Source organism: Dipodomys ordii, unplaced genomic scaffold (assembly GCF_000151885.1).
Source record: "Dipodomys ordii isolate 6190 unplaced genomic scaffold, Dord_2.0 Scaffold16, whole genome shotgun sequence".
NCBI classification, from domain to species: domain Eukaryota; kingdom Metazoa; phylum Chordata; class Mammalia; order Rodentia; family Heteromyidae; genus Dipodomys; species Dipodomys ordii.
In genome coordinates, this window is record NW_012267232.1 from 19,234,608 (window position 1) to 19,254,606 (window position 19,999).

The following is a 19,999-nucleotide window of genomic DNA, read 5'->3' on the forward strand; positions in this document are numbered from 1 at the left end:
TTCATGTAAGGATGCTATGATCCTGTGCTCAGATTATTTGTCTCCCTCTCCTTTCTAGCATCATTCATTTTTCCATTCCTACTTTTCCATCAACTTCTCAGCTCAAACATTAGTTTCCAACTGCCTTCTACAATCCCAGTCTGATTTTTCTTTGTTTTTATGCATAACATAAATATACTCTTACACTTCACTATAGTCAGTTAATTTGCCTCTCTTTCCTAGTTGACTTCATGAAGACACATCTCCGACCGTCTGGGTTGCTATTCTTAATGTCTGGAGCAACATTTGATACTTCCAAATGAATGAAGAGTTATAAATCATGAAAAAACAAAGTTTGAGCAGTAGGCTATTTAATCGAGAGCCATCTTAACACATAAACTCCAGGCCATCTAAATGTATCATTTCAGATGCTATCAGTGCATGGAATTTTTGATGGAGAGTGGAAATATTCCTGGTTCATTTGCTAACCAGGAACTGGGCCTTTTAGAGTGTATCTCACGGAGTGTGGAGCATATTTCTGCCAAGGGCCATTTGGACATTTATATTATCAATCACTTGGAGCCATAGGAAAATGATCAATAAAGTCAGACTATTGCGGGCAGCCACTGAGCAGCATGAGGACAAGCATACGTGTTTGTTTTGACAAGCATACGTTTTTGTCCCATCACGTACCAAATCATTTCAGGGCCTTATATGGTTCACCAGCCTGGCATCTCTCGCCCCAGCTCCACCCACCGGCACACTGGTCTGTCATTTGCTTGCCTGTCATTTGCGAATCCAGTAGATCTGTGCTCATCTTGGCCTAATTTACACGGTCTGTATCTATAGGCCCTAGAGGCAGTCAGATTATTTATGCTAAAACTCTGTTGTCTTTTACTGGGTGTGAACCGGTCTGGGACCAGAAAGAAGAGGTGAAGAATGCAACGGTTCTACAGAGAGCCTTCCTAGATCTCCTTGGGGGGGGGTGTGATTCCCCTCCCTGTTCCTGCGACCCCAGGGCCCCGCCATCCTAGGCAGAGCAGCTCTGAACTTTACCTGCGTTCATGTGAACGCTACACAGTTGATTGCACGAGGTAACCAACAGGATACGTTTTCATTCAGTCTTTCAATTCTTCTGCCCAGAAAGATGCCAGAGGCAGAACTAGGTATTTGACAAATTATTTCCTGGCTTGGCCTCCGGGTCTGGTCTGGGAGATCCGACGGCCACTAGGGCCCGCCTCACTTGCCCTCCGAACCCCAACAGCCACCACCCCTATCCCCGCCCCCGCCCATCAGGGGGCGGGGCGCAGCAGGGCGCCCTCGCGGGGTCCGTTCTCCGGTTGGGGCGGGGGGAGGGAGGGTCACTAGAGAGGGGGTTCCGGGGCGACGCGCGGTGACGGCTTGGCCAATGAACGCCGGCCGGGCGGGGCTGGCGGCGGCTCGGGCGCGGGCGGGGCGGGGCGTCTATGGGTGACGCGCCGAGCTCGGCGGGCCAATGGGCGCAGGGGGGCCGGCGGGCGGGTCTGGAGGCCTGGGGCTTTAGGACGCGAGCGGGCGGCGGGACAGACTGACGTGTGGCTGCATCGCGGGAGACGCATGGCTGGGATGGCGCTGGCGCGGGCCTGGAAACAGATGTCCTGGTTCTACTACCAATACCTGCTAGTCACGGCGCTTTACATGCTGGAGCCCTGGGAACGGACTGTGTTCAGTATCCTGCCAAGGGACGCGGGGCTGGGGCCGGGGCTGGGGCCGGGGACGTGGGGGCGGGGGTCACATCCTCCCTGTCCTCGGCTGGACAGGGTCTGGGGGAGGGGGTGGCTGGGTGCGTCTGGATTCAGGGACCTGGCTTCTGGGCGGTGCGCGGCGGGGGCGGAAGGAGTGGCGGTGGTCTCGGGGCCGAGGGCAGTGATCATGCGATCTAGGAGGGGCTCGAACCAGCGATCACAGGTTTCCGATGAAGTCACGATGAAGTCACCGGGTTAGACGCACTTTCATTTCTGCAGAAACTCCCCGACGGCGTCGTGGCGCCCCGTGCGTCCTCGCCTCCAGTTGGGTCTTGTCTGCCTTAGGTCTCCGGTTCTTGGGCGAGGTGGGCGCGGTGTGAGTGAAGCACCGTCGCTCCGGGCTTCACACGTCTTTGACCTTTAAGTGTCCCGGTTTACCTGGTTTAGGACCTAATGAAGATTCCCATCCATTTAGCAGCCTTTTAACGACGTCCCGAACTTGTGTTTCTGATAGCCCAATGCAGTTCTGGAAAGCAGCTTTAAAAGTTACTGGACCTTTTTGATCTTCAAAATGGCAGTTTTAAAAGTGGGTTTTATTGATTACTTCTTTGCACTGTAGGGCCCGGAGAGGAACCCTAACTTACCCGTTAGAGTTTCAAACTGTTTTGGTTTATAATTAGCAAATTTTTGTTCCGAACATACTGATTAGGAGCAAGTCAGTTAACTATACTGAGAGCAGTTTGCTGGTGTCTTAATCTCGTGTAACTTTCACAGCAATCCCGATGATTGCTCGAGGTTGTGAAGGCTGTGATGTTTGTTGTCTCCTATTAAAGCTGACATCCTTTGATATTGTTCTTACAAAATAAGTACTGAGTGGGAGTGAGGTATGTCTTTTTTTTTTCACTTTCGGGTCCAATATGAACCAGATATTTCACATTAGATATGTACAAAGCTCTCCCTTTTCCATCCGGGGTCAGTGGAAATAGCTTCCTTGGAAATAATTTTATAACTGCATTGTTGCATTCCAGTAAATGGCCGGAATTCCAAGCTTTTAAGTGTGTTGGTGTTAAAATTGCATGAGATTGTACTCAAAGCTGGCTTTTGTTTCAGCCCTTTTGAAGAATTTTAGCTGCTTATAAGGCGATTAATTTATTATAGTTAGCATTCCTCCCACTCCCAAATGTGGAACTTAACTGTTTAGTTGAAGTCTGCTTTATTTCCTGCATCGTTTATTTATTTGGTCTCTAGGTTCTGTAGATTAGATCTCATCAGGTCATACCTTGTAAAATGCATGTTTAATTTAAAAGCTAGTAATCCTGACTCAGAATCATCTTAGTAGAGTTAAAACAATGTGAGATAGATTGAAATTCTCTAAATCAGAGGTTGGATATAGAATTCAGTACTGTAGTAGAGTCTCGAGTTCACACATACATAGGTTGATTGACATATATGTAAATGCTAGTGTCAATGGTGTTAAGATTTTTCTGTATTATATTACAATAGTAATAATGCCTAGTAAGCACTCCTTTTTGAAAGTGGAGAAATAAATAAGAAAGTGAAATATAATGCCTTAGGTTTTTAGTTTTGATGTTTTTTTGACTTCTCACTTGTTTATGAGATTAAGGGATTTCTTTTTTCTTTATATTTTTTAGAATAGTGAGAACTGAAATGAAATGGAATCTTGTATTGTGGTTCTTAGGATTTTAAATCTTATTTCAAAGTTCATGTTATTGGATTAACCGAGATAGAAATGCAATCCTCTGACATAGATAACTCTTAATGAATATCAGCTGCTGCATTTGTTGTTTTTCATCTGACTTCTAGATTATTTACTCATTTATTTAGTGTGGTTACTGTGACTTGAACCTCAGAGCCTGGGTGATGTCCCTGAGCTTTTTTTTTTTTTTTTTTGCTCAAGAATAGTGCTTTAGGGCTGGGAAGGTGGCTCAGTGGTAGAGTGCTTGCCTTGCATGCATGCGTGAGGCCCTAGGTTTGATTCCTTAGTACCACATAAGCAGAAAAAGCTGGAAGTGGCCCTGTGGCTCAAGTGGTAGAGTGCTAGCCTTGAGCTGAAGAGCAGTGCCCAGGCCCAGAGTTCAGGCCCCATGACCCACACACAAAAAAAAATAGTGCTCTACCACTTGAACCACAGCTCCATTTCCAGCTTTTTGATGATTAATTGTAGTTAAGAGTCTTATGGATGCTGGGTGCTAGTGGCTCACACCTGTAATTCTAGCTACTCAGGAGGCTGAGATCTGAGAATCTCCATTCAAAGCCAGTCTGGGCAGGAAAGTCTATGAGACTTTTATCTCCAATTAACCACCAGAAAACCAGAAATGGTGCTGTGGTTCAAGTGGTAGAGCACTTGCCTTGAACTGAAGAGCTCAGGGACAGTGCCCAGGCCCAGAGTTCAGGCCCAGAGTTCAAGCCCCATCACACACAAAAAAAATCTCATGGACTTTGCTGTCTGGGCTGACTTTGAAGCTCAATCCTCATAATTAAGCCTCATGAGTAGTTAGGATTCTAGGCATGAGCCAGCAGTACCTGGCTGACCTATATTCTAAAGGAAATGTATCTGCTGTCAAGTTAGATACATTGTTAAGTACTTGAAAAATAAGATTTATGAGTTTTATAAATTCTTCCCTTTCCATCTATCTTTTGATAGAACATTTGAAGTGATATATTAACTTTTGGTTTATCAACCAATACTTGAACTTTTTTCATATGTGAACACAGTTTTTATGACTTGTGTTAAGACAAAATAACAATAAATAGTTTTTTAAATACTAGTACTTTATACTAGTATTTACTACTAGTATTAAAGTTATTATTAGGAAAGGAGTTGGATACTGAACAAGAACCACTGGCTTCATGTGGGGAAGGAAAGTTTTAACTTTTAGATAATTTTCAAAGGTCTTCTTTTCTCCTAGAAGCCTAAGGTAGCAAGGAAAAGAGAAAATTTTGTAACCAGGAAGATTTTGTAACTAGCCACATATTTCCTGTGGAGCCTCATATAATAAATAATAACATTGTAACCAAGTCTGTTATAGAAAAGTGAGCCACTTAAAAACAGTTCAAATGAATTTTACCAATCTGGAAGCCAGTGGCTCATGGCTGTAATCCTAGCAGTTTGGGAGGCTGGGATCAGAGGATGACAATTTCAGGCCAACCTTGGTAAAAAGTTCTTGAGACCCTCATCTCACTAAAAAAACAACAACAAAAGCTGAATGTGGTGGTGTCTGTCATCTCAGTTATACAGAAATATACATAGAAGGATTGAGGTCCAGGCTAGTCTGTACAAAAAAGAAACCAAGACCATGTAAACAAACAAGCTAGAGCTATGAACACTGGTGGCTCATGCTTGTAATCCTAGCTATTCAGGAAGCTGAGATCTGAGGATTACAGTTTGAAGCTAGCCAGCCAGGCTAGGCTGTGAGACTCTTATCTCCAGTAAACTACTCAGAAAAAAGTGAGAAGTGAAGTGGCACTGTGGCTCAAGTGGTAGAGTGCTAGCCTTGAGCACCAAGAAGCTCAGGGACAGTGCCCCGGTTCTGAGTTCAAGCCCCAGGACCAACCAACAAACAACAACAAAAGCACAGCAGAAAGGGTTTGGGGTCTGCCTAGCAAGCATGAAGCCTCAAGTTCAACCCCCCCCTACTCCTTTTTAAAGGAATCAGGATATATTTGATTTACTAGGAATTGAACATAGGTCCTTGCTTCTTCTAGTAAGTACTCCACCAGTAAGAAACCTGACCTTAAACCACCTTTAAGGTAGTTCCGGAGCTTGTCTGATTTTTTTGCACTCCACAGTGCTACAAATCCAACCCAACACCTTATGCTTGCTAGCAAGTGCTCTAGCATTGAGCTATAACCCCAGCTCTGAGCATGCCTGGTTAATAGAATTCAGATCACAGAACTCAAAATTTTAGAGTCAAATCTGGCATAGTGTTGCAGTTCTGTAATCCTTGCATGCAGGAGGCAAGTTAGAGGCCAGCTAGGGCTGAATAGCAATACCGGTCTAAAAAAAATCAAATTTAGAGAAGAAAATACTATTGGAAAACTTTTTTTTTGTTGTTGTTGTTGTTGATTATGGGGTTTGAACTCTGGGCCTGAGCGCTGTCCCTCAGCTCTTCAGCTCTACCACTTAAGCCACAGTGCCATTTCCAGTTTTCTGGTGGTTTATTGGCGATAAAGAGTTTCACAGCTTTTCCTTCCTGGGCTGGCTTTGAACCGTGATTCTCAGATCTCAGCTCCTGAGTAGCTAGGATTACAGATGTGAGCCACTGGTGCCTGGCTTGTTTAAGAGAACTTTGATTTATCTTGGTGTTGTTAACGATAGGAAAATGGTTACTGAGTTCTATCTGCCTGTATTATGTACCTTCTACTTGTCAGATGCTATTCTACATACTAGAGCTACAGCTAGGAATAAATCAAATTTCTTCTAATGCCACTAGATAAGTAAGCAAAGTATATGGACTGTTAGATTTTTTTTTAATTACTGGAATAAAACAGGAGAGCGTGGAAGTTTTGAAGAGGGAGAGAACATATGGAAAGCTAATTAGGGGGTATAAGCATTACAGGCCTAGAGCACAATGTTAGATGCCTCCAGCATGAGCATGTCTAGTGCAGGTCTGGTGTGTTCCAGGCTCTGTTCAGAGTAACAGAGGCAGTGGCTGGAGCCAATAAGGGAATGGTATGAATAATAGGAAAGGAAATTAGCTGACATGGGACTTCCTAGGCCAGTGGAATAGGGTTTGAGGAAAATAAGGAAGATGTGTATACTTTTTGAATAGATTTACTGGCTAAAAATCTGGTAACAATTTTCCCAGTGACATTTGATACTTAATAAAGTGGAAAAATAAACCTCAGTAGCTATGGGCTCCACAGGTATGGATTCAATCAGGGATCCAAAATATTATTATTATTATTTTTGTCGGTCGTGGGGCTTGAACTCTGGGCCTGGGCGCTGTCCCTCAGCTCTTCAGCTCAAGGCGAGGGCTCTACCACTTGAGCTACAGTGCCACTTCCGGTTTTCTGGTGGTTTACTGGAGATAGTCTCATGGTCTCTCCTGCCCGGGCTGGCTTTGAACCGAGATCCTCAGATCTCAGCCTCCTGAGTAGCTAGGATTACAGGCGTGAGCCACCAGCGCCCGGCCAAAATATTATTTTTTAAGTTAGCATATCTTAATAGTAATGAATCAAACTTATTCTGGTTTTTTTTGTTGTCTTTTTGTCAGTACTTGGGCTTTAACGCTTTATCACTTTAAGCCACACTTCCAGTCCTTCCCTTTGGGTTTTTTTGTTTTTGTTTTTTTGGTCGTGGGGCTTGAACTCGGCTTGGGTGCTGTCCCTGGGCTCTTCAGCTCAAGGCTAATACTCTACCACTTGAGCCACAGTGCCACTTCTGGTTTTCTGGTGGTTAATTGGAGATAAGAGTCTCACGGACGTTCCTGTCTGGGCTGGCTTTGAACCTTGATCCTCAGATCTCAGTTTTCTGAGTAGCTAGGATTACAGGCGTGAGCCACCAGTGCTGGGCTTGGCAGTATATTCTATATTCTGTCCACTAGTAAAGAAAGCCCTGCTCCATCTGAGCTGCCTGGCCACACTCTTGAAAATGTACTCTTAATAAATAAGATATTTTGGTATGTGAGGATTGGTTGAGGAAAATATTTTGCTATGCTACTTTTGGAGATTAACAGTGATTGGCATAATTTTCAACGATTATGTTTCTGTAGCATGTTTGACGATAGACACAATAAACAAGACTAGTATAGAAAAGCCTGTGTGCGCCCAGCAGTACCATTCAGTCATCATCTGTTCCTGTTTGGAGAGTTTCTACTGAGCTAGTTAATAAAAGGAACTATTCAAACACAACTCAGCAGTGTTTAGTAGGACTTCTTTACTAACTAGCTCCTTCTTGAAGAAAAATATAGGATCATCTGAGATAGTAACTAAAATTCTCAGTATGTTCAATAAAATCAGTGTGATTTGATCATTAGGAAAAAACTCTCAGTATCAGTGAAAATTAACTACTAGAAAAAATACTCATAGTAAGCTGAATGCCAGTCCTGAAGAAGTTTTTTGGTGCTACTACTGGAACTTGAATTCTAGGCCTAAGCATTGTCCTTTAGCTTGTTTTGCTTGTGTCATTTTGGGACGTTTGTTGAGTTATGCTTATCACTTGAATCATAGCTCCATTTCTGGCTTTTTGGGGGTTAATTGGAGATGAGTCTTAAGAGACTTTCCTTCCTTAGGCTGCTTTAGAACTGTGATCCTCAGATTTCAGCCTCTGGAGGAGCTAGTATCACAGGCCTGAGCCACCAGTGCCAGGCCCCAAAGAAAAGGATTTTTAAAAATCAAGATACTTAAAAGTAAAGGGAGGGCTGGGATGTAGCTCATTTCAAGACGCTTGCTTAGCAAGTGCAATATCCTGGTTTGATGTGCAGGACCAAAAAAGAACAGACAAAAAAATACAGTTTAAAAAAAGAGTAGGAAGGACTGGGAAGGTGGCTCAGTGGTAGAGTGCTTGCCTTGCATGCCTGAGGCCCTGGGTTCGATTCCTCAGCACCACATAAGCAAAAAGAAAAAAAGCTAGAAGTGGCGCTGTGGCTCAAGTGGTAGAGCCTTGAGCTGAAGAGCTGAGGGACAGTGCCCAGGCCCAGAGTTCAGGCCCCATGACCGGACCCCCCCCAAAAAAAAAAAAAGAGTAGGGGCTGGGAATGTGGCTTAGTGGTAGAGTGCTTGTCTACCCTGCATGAAGCCCTGGGTTCGATTCCTCAGTACCATATAAACAGAAAAAGACAGAAGCGATGCTGTGGCTCAACTGATAGAGCACTAGCTGTGAACAAAAGCATCTCAGGGACAGTGCCCAGGCCCTGAGTTCAAGCCCCAGGACTGGCAAAAAAAAAATGTAAAGGAGGAATTCAGAATAACCTTGAAATAACATGAACAGTTTGGACTGCCTTCAAACTTCAATAGCGAAAGAATTTTCCCTGGGGATCTTGGTTTTGTATTTTCTACCTTTATATTTGACACTTTGGTTTATTACAAAGTCCCTTGCTCTCATTTTACAGCATATATATCTCTATCATAGGTAATAAGTTAAATACAATCAGTTATGCTTGTAAGGATAGGTTATGTTTTCTTTGATTTTTAAGCATTAAAATGATTATTTTGGAAGTTAAAGAAAACTGCCCCCATGAAGGCAGTGGCTCAATCTGTAAGCTAATGGGAAGCAGCACAAAAATGTTAATGCTGTATTCTTTCAAAATTTATATTTACATGGGCTGATAGCAAAGCAAAATGAGTCCTTTCACTTCAAACGGATGATTTCATATTTATTATTTATTTATTTTAGTACTGGTTATTAAAAAGTCATTACTTCTAATAAGGGGAGGGGCACTGAGCAGGAGGGGAACTTAACCGAGAGCTTTGCTTAGGACTTGGTGTTCATGAACTCAGATCCTTTCTTGTTTGGAAATTTGAGAAGAAAGCACAACTTTGGCCCTTGACCTTCCCTTTGTAGGAACGCATGAGTCTTTGTTTTACTGGGGAGAACTACCTGCCTAGAAGCAGAGGCAGGAGGAATTATAGTGGATAAAATAATGCTTCCAATTCATTAGCCCAATGGTCTTCAGATTTTGTTTTCAGTATCCCTTCAAAGAACTAGAAGCAAGGACCATGCATTTGACTCCTTCTAGTAAATTAAAGGATCTTATTTATGTTTGCTTTTTATACATGTATTTATATATTGTATATTTTCTAAATATTTACAACTCATAGAAAATGTTGATCATGTAACCCTTCGCAAAGCTAGGCCTCAATATGAAGCCAAATGCATAAAATCAGCTGTAATTGCTATGGGCCATAATTGCTTCCGTGCCATTTTTTTGTTTGATTAATCATATTCATATAACACCTTTACTGCTCTATCACTTTTTAAAAAACATTTAAGTTGTTTTATTTTTAAGCTTTTGCCTTTAAGCATGTAATATCTTTTATGTGTTTGGTCCCATCGTGGGGCCTGAACTCTGGACCTGGGTGCTGGTCCTCAGCTCTTCAGCTCAAGGCTAGCGCTCTACCACTTGAGCCACACAGCCACTTCCAGCTTTTTTTTTTTCTGCTTATATGGTGCTGAGGAATCGAACCCAGGGCCTCTGGCATGCAAGGCAAGCACTCTACCACTGAGCCACCTTCCCAGCCCAAGCATGTTGATATCTTTTATTGATTTGGTGGTGGTGTGAGGGAGCAGCTGCCAGCCCCTGGGAAGACGATCCTGTCTTCACATATTTACTAGCACCTCAATTTGCATACAGGAGCCATGTTGGGAGGTTTGTTGAGTTATGTTCATCAATGAAAAGCAAGACATTAAAATCTTTTTATTCCCTCCTCCTTTTCTATATCCAAGCTTTGTTCATTTGGCAAAAGGACATTATACTGGGACAACTCCGGGAAGGTTCCACTGTGAGCACAGGGGTCTAATAGTTTCAGAGCTAGAACATTCCATACCATCTTTTTATTTTCTCTATTTGCTGGTACTGGAGAGCTTGAACTCATGCCTCAGCTCTCACTTGGCTTTTACTTTTTTTCACTTAAGCTTGGAGCTCTACCACTTGATCCATATTTCTACTTCTGGTCTTTGGCTGGTTAATTGGAGATAAGAGTCTTACAGACTTTGCCGCCCAGGCTGGTTTTGAATGATGATCCTTAGATCTCAGCCTCCTAAATAGTATTACTGGTGTGAGCCACCAACATAGCTTGAAACTCAGCTTTTTGAGACAGAGGGGGAAAAAAGCTATATAAATGGACTTATTAGTTATAAGACACTTTCTGGTTTCAGAATCATTAAAATGAATGTCTTGGACTAAAAGAAATACCATAACAGGGCTGGTCCCCAGCTATAAAGGCACTGTACTTAAGTTGCTTTTCTAAGTGTTTATCTAACAGCAGATGTTACTATTTCTACTTCCTGGTCAGGAAATTGTCTGAACATGGAGAGTTTGAGTCTCATGTTTTCAAGACCATACAACCAGGAAGTCAGGCGTGGAGGCAAGCCTTCTTAATTCCAAAGTATTTACCCTTATCTGGCTTAAGGGTCAGAGGACAGCTTTCAACAGAGAAATGGTTTGTGAATGTGATACTTTGAATATGTTTCCAGTCTCTCTAAGGTGACCAGGAAAGACACAGGTGCATAGGTACCGCTGAATTGTTAGTTTCTTACTCTTTGTCTAGTCTCTGGATATAAAAGAACTGTTGGAGCTTCTCAGAATCCAAATAAAGAGAGGTTGGGTTATAGACAGTTGCCACCACACTCTGCTCTTGTAACTTTTCTTCTTTCCCCCCTTTTTTTTTTAAATTGTGAAAATACCGTAGGGAGGGGTTACAATTACATGGCCAAGGAAATGAGTACATTTCTTATCAAGCATTGTTGCCTCCTTCTTTGTTTCCCCTTCCCATCTCCCACTCTCCTCCCCTCCTCCCCCCACTCCTTCTTTTTTCTTTCTTTCTTCAGTACTGAGATTTTGAACTCAGGGACTTATGTTTGCTAGGCAGGAGTTTAGGTGCTCTACCATTTGAACCACACCCCTAACCCTCTTGTAACCTTTTAGCTCACTAACACAGTGAGCCGTCATACCAAACTAGCTGTAGTCATCTAGTACTGGAACAGATTAAACATTACCATGTTTGTTTTCTTAGTTGGTAGTTCAAATTAGTTCCCTTACCTCCGCTGCTGTCCATAGGATTGATTGTCTTGCTCTGTATAGCTGTGCAGATGGCAGATTCAAGCTGATCCCAATGGCAGACCATGAGTGCTCTCTCAGGGGCATTTTCTGACTCTTCAGCAGAAGACAAAAGAACATTCCACAGCCTTTTGAGTAAGGTGGCAGCAGGGATGTGGACCCAGCTGGGTAGGCTGGAGCAGAACCAGGTTAAGAGTTGCAGCAATTGCATGAAGGATGCTTTGGTCCAGCTGGCCAGAAGGAACTCATATGAAGCTGCAAAGAAGCTATGTAGAGAAGACAGAGGTGGGGGTAGGGAGATCACACTGGGGGTCACTGAGTCTCCTAGGGCATGCCTACAAGACTTGAAGGTCACATTCGCAGACTGGTTGTCTTTTGGAGTCTAGGGCAGGAGAGGTAGCTGGATTGGGGCCCCTGGACTCCAGTTCCTGCCTGGTCCTCATTCTCCTGTTGTACAGCTTGAGCAGAATCAGATGATGATGACCACCACAACGGCAGCAACAATAGCTCCTGAACTCTAACACAGGAAGGCTTCTCCCTTGGTGCTCATGTGGTCATGAGAAGATAGCATCTCCCAAAATTGTGGCTGTGGTCATCTCGATCCAATAGTAAGCAATACTTGGGGACATAGGATACAGCACATAGGTTGCTCCCGGGTGGCTGCTGAGTGCCAGAATCCAAGTACAGACTCCTTTTTGAATGCCCAAGTCATTCCACTTTCTGGGAGAGCAGTGAGTGGTTGCAGAGCAGGTCTTGCCTCATCTTGGGATTGGGGACTCTTAATTACATCTCTGTTTTCTCCTTCAGAGACGGTAGGAAGGCAGGTATGCTGTAGAACATCAATGGCCAAGTTGTGGGTGTTTTCATGTGTATTAGCCAAATGAGGTCCAACAGATAGGTTTCATTGCTTGGAGCTAGCGTCCATGGCTACAGAAAATGCAGATTCCGTGGAGGGTGAGGCTGGTTTTCACTACTCAGGGACTCTGCTCTGCCTCTGCTGGCCCCACCACTCTTTGGTGCTCGGTTCTATCACTTTTATTTCAGAAGATGGATAGATGAAGTTTGGTGTTGTGCCAGAAATATGTTAAATTGAATGAAACAGAATACAACCCATGTTATTAGCCCTTTGTTTGGTGTCCCAGAAGTTGTTTAAATGTGCAGTTAGGACATTCCAGAAGTAAAGAGGGGGAAGTGGCCCTGAGAGAGGGCATGGGAAGAAGAGAACAGTATGGGACAATTCTCAGGTCAGCTTTAGGACAAGGCAGTGGAGCAGATCTGTGAATGGATTCTCCTGAAACCATCCTGACTTCCTGGGATGTTATCCTGGCACCTCTAGCGTTTCTGAACTCTAGTTTGAAGAAAGCTGCTCTAGCCTGTCTCAATTTGCTTTTATATTCAGCTGGCTAAGTTCTAGAACACTAGAACATCTCTTGGCTGTACTCGTTAGGGTATTATAACATCTTCTTTAGTAACTGTCAGGTAAGGTGGAAGAAAATGAAAACATTGACTGAAGTGGAAGAGCATCTACCTAGCAAACTCAAGGCCCTGAGTTCAAACCCCAGTACCACCAAAAAGAGAAAAGAAAAGCAGGCTGAACAAGATCTAGGTAAGCCGTGTCAGGACAGGTGGGAAAGATCCTAGGTGGATAGTGGTCATGGGCTGTGAGCACACATCAGTATTCTCAGTGTTTTAGCAAATCTGTTAGTGACAGTGACTGTACATCTTATCTCCACTGTTGTTGCTGCTTTTTTTTTTTTCTTCTAGTCCTGGGACTGGAACTCAGGGCCTGGGTAGTGTCCCTGAGCTCCTTTTGCTCAAGGCTAGCACTCTGTCATTTGAGCCACAGCACCACTTGCGGCCTTTTCTGTTTATGTGGCACTAAGGAATTGAACCCGGGGCTTCATGCATGCAAAGCAAGCACCCTACTACTATGCCATATTCCCAACCTTGATGTTTTTTTTTTTGTGCCTGTCCTGGGGCTTGAACTCAGGGTATTGGTGCTGTCTCTGAGCTTTTGTGCTCTGGGTTAGTGCTCTACCACTTGAGCCACAGCTACATTTCTGGCTTTTTGATGGTTAACTGGAGATAAGAGTCTTAACAGAGTCTTCCTGGCCTGGCTTCAAACTTCTATCCTCAGATTTTAGCCTTCTGAGTAGCTACTATTTCAGCCACCAATGCCCAGCTTGCTGCATCATTTTTTAAAGACGTGTGATCCCTCTAGGCCTCCAGTGTTGTGGCATTTGTAGCACTTATAAGCTCAGATAAGTTCTTTCATTTTTTTTCCTTTTGTGCCAGTATTGAGGCTTTAATTTAGGGCTTTGAGTTCTTGCTTTTTCTTCTTTGGTCATGGAGCTTGAACTCTGGGCCTGGGCGCTGTCCCCCAGCTCTTCAGTTCAAGGCTAGCACTCTACCACTTGAGCCACAGCACCACTTCTGTTTTTCTGGCTGTTTGTTGGAAATAAGAGTCTCACAGACTTTTCAAAGCCTGGGCTGGCTTGGAACTGTGATCCTCAGATCTCAGCCTCCTGAGTAGCTAGGATTACAGGTGTGAGCTACCGGCGCCCGGCAAGTTCTTGCTTTATTTTTGAATAGCATATACTATGTGCTCAAATTTAATAATTAAAGGCTGAGTTCTAGAAGATCTCCTGATGGAGTATATGTACTTTGCATAAATTAAAAATAATTGTGGGACAAGGTGCCAGTGGCTCATGCATGTAATCCTAGCTAATGAGAAGGCTGAAATTTGAGGATCATGGTTTCGAAGGCAGCCTAAGAAGAAACGTCTATGAGAATCTTATCTTCAATTAATCACCAAAGAGCTGGAAGTGAAGCTGTGGCTAGCCTTGAGAAAAAAGGCTAAGAGACCTGCTCAGGCCCTGAGTTCAAGTATGAGTATTGGAGTTCAAGTACACACACACACACACACACACACACACACACACACACACACACACACACACAAGTATTGGAGTTCAAGTACACACACACACCCGCACACACACACACACACACACACACACACACACCACCCCCCAAGTTGTGGATTGAGAAGTAGATAATGTTTATGATCTGTACTTATGAAAAGTGGAAGTTTTACTCATACAAGAATTTAAACCAGTATGTGTTATATATGTCTTGAAAAAAAAATCTGAAAATAATAGAAATGGTTAGAAAACAATGTGGAGGCAGACCGCAGACTAGAACTGTGCAAACTAATAAACACTAACTGAAACAATAATTGACAGTTGGGGGGCAACTTGGATAGCAGCTTGGCAGACAGCTAAGAGCACCGAGCAAGGTGGTAGCTACTAATTTGTCATAACATGCAGGGTGCCATTGAGGCTACAGAGGACCAGACTGCAGTACAGAACGCCATGCCTCCCGTCCTCTGCTGAGAACTGTGCTAGCCTGGAGCTGTCCCGGAAAGGGAGCCCAGGTGCAGATGCTGATTTCTAATGTTCTTAAAATAGAGTTCAAAGGACTGTCTATGCAGCAGCTGAGCAGAGGGAGCTTTCCTGCTGAAAGTTATTTTACCCCCACCCCACTAATCTGACACTCCTAACCAATGAAAACTCTCATTTGAAATAATATAGCTCCCATATTGTCCAAGTGTTATACTATGAGCTCACTGATGTTCCAGAAACATAATCTGTAGCAGAATAGATTCTTTTTTTTTTGAGTCCGGTCGTGGGGCCTGAACTCTGGGCCTGGCCACTGTCCCTCAGCTCTTCGGCTCCAAGGCTAGCGCTCTACCACTTGAGGCACAGTGCCACTTCAGGCTTTTTTCTTTTTTTGCTTATGTGGTGTTGAAGAATCGAACCCAGGGCCTCATGCATGCAAGGCAAGTGCTCTACTACTAAGCCACCTTCCCAGCCCAGCAGAATAGGTTCTATTTTGGAGTAGATGGAGAATTTTCTCCCCTCACACTGGGACTTTTTTGTGTGTTGTCAGTCTTGGGACTTGAACTCAGGGCTTGGGCACTGTCCCTGAGCTTTTTAGCTCAAGGTTGGTGCTCTACTGTTTTGACCCACAGCACCACTTCCTGTTTTCTGGTGGCTAATTGGAGATAAGAGTCTCACAGACTTTCCTGCCTGGGCTGGCTTTGAACCACGATCCTCAGTTCTCAACCTCCTGAGTAGCTGGGAATATAGGCATCAGCCACCAATGCCCAGCTTACACTGGGACTTAAAAAAAAAATTATTGCTGGGCATCGGTGGCTCATGCCTGTAATCCTAGCTACTAAGGAGACTGAGATCTAAGGATCTTATTTCCAAAAAGCCAGTAGTAGAGCTGTGGCTCAAGTGGTAAAGCATTAGCCTTGAGCAAAAGAAGCTCAGGGACAATGAGTTTAAGCCTTAGGACTAGCACCAAAACAAAAATGATGTGTGTGTGTGTGTGTGTGTATGTGTGTATAATTTACTTATGTATATATACTCTCTCTCTCTCTCTCTCTCTCTCTCTCTCACTCTCAGGAGGCTGGGATCTGAGGATGAGTGGTTTGAAGCCACTCTAGTCAGGAAAGTTCATGAGACTTAGCTGTAATTAGCCAGCCAGAAAAGCTGAAGTAGGGATATATCTTAAATGGTAAAGTGCTAGCCTTGACTAAAAAACTAAAGTACAGGATCCAGGCCCTGTTCAAGTCACACACACACACACACAAACACCAAAACAAAAAAACAAAAAAAACCCCAAAAAGCCTCTTGAAGTTATATGAAAGTCCATTTACCTCCTCCAACAAATTGTTTATGCCTTATAATGCTGTAATTTTTGCTTGTCATAGTTATATGCATTTCAAAGATATCAAAAGGAAGAACCACCATACTCATTAACACTGGAAATAACTGGATTTACACTGGATTTTTTTTTTTCTGCCAGTCCTGGGGCTTGAACTCAAGGCCTGACCACTGTCCCTGAGCTTCTTTTTGGGCAAGACTAGCACTGTGCTACTTGAACCATAGTACCACTTCCAGCTTTATTTGTTTATGTGTTACTGAGGAATAGAACCCAGTACTTCATGCATGCTAGGCAAGCACTTTACCACTAAGCCACATTCTCAGCCCCACACTGGGATTTTATTAGTAGTTTTTACTGGCAGTTGAACTCAGGGCCTTTCTCTCTCAATTGGTTTTTCTGCTCAAGGCTAGCACTCTACCACTTGAGCCATACCTCCACTTCTGGCTTTTTTGTTGGTTAATTGGACTTTTGTGCAAACTGCCATCTTGAGATTGCATCCTCCTGCGTAGCTAGGATTACAAACTTGAGCCACCAGCAACTGGCTCACACTAGGACTTTAAATCTTCAAGAAGGCAATAAAAACTTGTATTTACTACATTCATTTATAACTTTGATGTTTCTGAATCAGAACTATAAACCATTTCCAAGATTTTAGTTCAGAGTGGAAAATTTTCCGTTCATGATCAGCAGCCTGTTTTTCATTGGTTTAGTTTTTAAAGAGTTTGTCAGAAAATCATAGCAGAAACAAGCTCCGTATTTATATTGTTGTTTAATCAATACACTGAAAGCCTAGAGAATGGGTTTTACTTCTTAAACACTAACTTCTGATGTGGTACCAAATTGATTGTCATTCACCAGACTCTAGCAGTAGTAATATCATCCACTGCTTTAATATAGCGTGATTAGAAATGTATCAAGGGGTAGTTGATACATTTGAGGGAACAAAAAAACCAATTTTAAGCATTGCTGCTGGGGATATTCCCCAGTTTTTTGAGGTCGTAGAGAAAAGTTAGAGTACTAGAGATTTTTCTGGGCCAAGTGCTAGTGGCTCACACCTGTTACCCCAGCTACTTGAGACTGAGGTTGGGAAGATTGCAGTTCCAGCTTCAAGAGAAGTTTTTGAGAGAAACCATCTCAACAGGAAAAGCAGAGTGTGGTGGTGTGTGTCTGTTGTCCTAGCTTTGGTGGAGTGTGTAAATAGAATTACAGTCCAGGCTGACCTAGGAAAAACAAATGAGATTGTATTTCAAAAATAACCAAAATGGCTGGGCATTGGTAGCTCATGCCTGTAATCCTAGCTACTCAGGAGGTTGAGATCTGAGGATCGTGGTTCAAAGCCAGCCCAGGCAGGAAAGTCCATGAGGCTCTTACCTCCAATAAATCACCAGAAAACCGGAAGTGGCACTGTGGCTCAAGTGGTAGAGTATTAGCCTTGAGCTGAAGAGCCTAGGGACGGCGCCCAAGCTGAGTTCAAGCCCCACGACCAAAAAAACAAAACAAAACAAAAAAACCCAAAGGGAAGGACTGGAAGTGTGGCTTAAAGTGATAAAGCATGCCTAACAAGAGTGAAGACCTGAGTACAAACCCCAGTACTGTGGAAGGAAGAGAGATTGTTTGAAGCTGGCAAATGCTTTGACTTAGAGTGTTGATTGCTTTTCAGTCATCGGCTTCTGATAAATAGGTTGTCACATGCTGTCCCCAGCTTCTCTTTAAGATGTTTCCTTAGGGCTGGGAATGTGGTTTAGTAATAGAGTGCTTGCCTCGTGTGCATGAAGTCCTGGGTTCGATTCTTCAGTACCACATACACAGAAAAAGCCAGGATTGACATTGTGGCTCAAGTGGTAGAGTGCTAGCCTTGAACAAAAGAAGCTCAAGGACAGTGCCCAGGCCCTGAGTTCAAGCCCCAGGACTGGCCAAAAAAAAAAATTGGTTCATTAGAGTATATTTATCAAAACTTTGGAGTATTTCCATGAATAAGTAGCATTTTACAACTGGTTTTACTGAAAAGAAATTGACAAATACAAGATTGGATTTTTTTTTTTTTGGTCGGTCGTGGGGCTTGAACTCTGGGCCTGGGTGCTGTCCTTCAGCTCAAGGCGAGCGCTCTACCACTTGAGCTACAGCGCCACTTCTGGTTTTCTGGTGGTTTATTGGAGATAGGAGTCTCACGGTCTCTCCTGCCGGGGCTGGCTTTGAACCGAGATTCTCAGATCTCAGCCTCCTGAGTAGCTAGGATTACAGGCGTGAGCCACCATCGCCCGGCAAGATTGGATTTTTTTTGTTTTGTTTTTTTGTTGTTTGTCATAGGGTTTGAACTCTGGGCCTGGGCAATGTCCCTGAGCTTTTTTGCACAAGGATAGCACTCTACTACTCTGAGCCACAGTACCACTTGAGGTTTTCTGGTGGTTAATTGGAGATGAGTCTCCTAGGATGGCTTTGAACTGCAATCCGCAGATTTCAGCCTCCTGAGCAGCTAGAATTATAGGCGCAAGCCATTGATGCCTGGCAATATTGGATTGCTTTAAAAGTCACTTTACCTTTCTGATGTGATGAGTGCAATTAATTAATTATTTTTCCAGTTGTGGGGCTTGAACTCTGGGCCTGGGCGCTCTCCCTCAGCTCTTCAGCTCAAGGCTAGCACTCTACCACTTGAGCCACAGCACCCCTTCCAGTTTTCTGGTGGTTAATTGGAGATGAGTCTCATGGACTTTCCTGCCTACACTGGTTTTGAACTGCTATCCTCATATCTCAGCCTCCTGAGTAACTAGGATTACAGGTATGAGCCACCGGTGTCCATCTGCAATTAATTTTTTTAAAAAATTAAAAAAATATATTAGTTGCATGGTAGTGGTAGTGTTTTCTTATTTCCACACATGCATATAAATGTGCCACGTCAACCTCGCCCCCTGCCTCTCCTTTATTCCCTCATTCATTTAAAACAATTTTATCAGGTTTGATGGTTGTTCTAAGCATCAAAATTTTGATTGTGTAAAACATTGTTATTATTTAGCTTAATAAAGAGGTATAATCCATACCCTCTGGAACAAAGATCTCCGAATTTTTCCTAGTAAAAACTGCTTTTGAGTTTCCTGAAGTTTTGTCAATAAGGCACAAATGCTAACTGTGGAATTGCTGTTTGGGACAGGAAATGTTTGTAGCTAGCTGTCTCTTCTGATGTACAGTACTTACATAAAAAAGAAAACATTTCCACATGGAGTTTCTTTTTTTTTTTTCAAAGTTGCTGGGATTAGGGTTGAGGTTAGCCTTTAATATGCAATTATTTTTCTTATGTAGCTAGAAACTTGGCTCATGATTAGTTAGGAATCTCCAAGGAAACAGAAGCAACATACAACTATATAGTTTTACCTGAATTTGCTTATATATATATATTGACATATATATACACACACATATATATATATATATATATATATACATATAGACATATATATTAAACTTATGAAATATTTGTTATGTCCAGGTTATAAATAACCGTGAATTGTTCATTCAGCCCTTGACCAAGTTTTTTTTTTTTTGTAGGTTGTGGGGCTTGAACTCTGAGCCTGAGCGCTGTCCCTCAGCTCTTCCGCTCAAGGCTAGCACTCTACCACTTGAGCCACAGCGCCACTTTTGGTTTTCTGGTGGTTTATTGTAGATAAGGGTCTCACCGGCGGGGCTGGGAAGGTGGCTCAGTGGTAGAGCGCTTGTCTTGCATGCTCGAGGCCCAGGGTTCGATTCCTCAGCACCACATAAGCAAAAAGGAAAAAAGCCGGAAGTGGCGCTGTGGCTCAAGTGGTAGAGCACTAGCCTTGAGCTGAAGAG

At 43.2% G+C, this 19,999-nt stretch overlaps 1 protein-coding gene across 1 annotated transcript in view; it reads left to right on the forward strand.

Annotated features, from left to right (window-relative positions):
• Positions 1–1,519: 1,519 nt before the first annotated feature.
• The window catches only part of Sptssa (serine palmitoyltransferase, small subunit A), a 26,175-nt gene continuing 7,695 nt past the window's right edge, over positions 1,520–19,999 (forward strand). Inside the window, exon 1 of the mRNA XM_013012246.1 lies at positions 1,520–1,687. Within this exon, the coding sequence (XP_012867700.1) occupies positions 1,576–1,687 (112 nt within the window). The 5' untranslated portion in view covers positions 1,520–1,575. The remainder of the gene's footprint in view (positions 1,688–19,999) is intronic.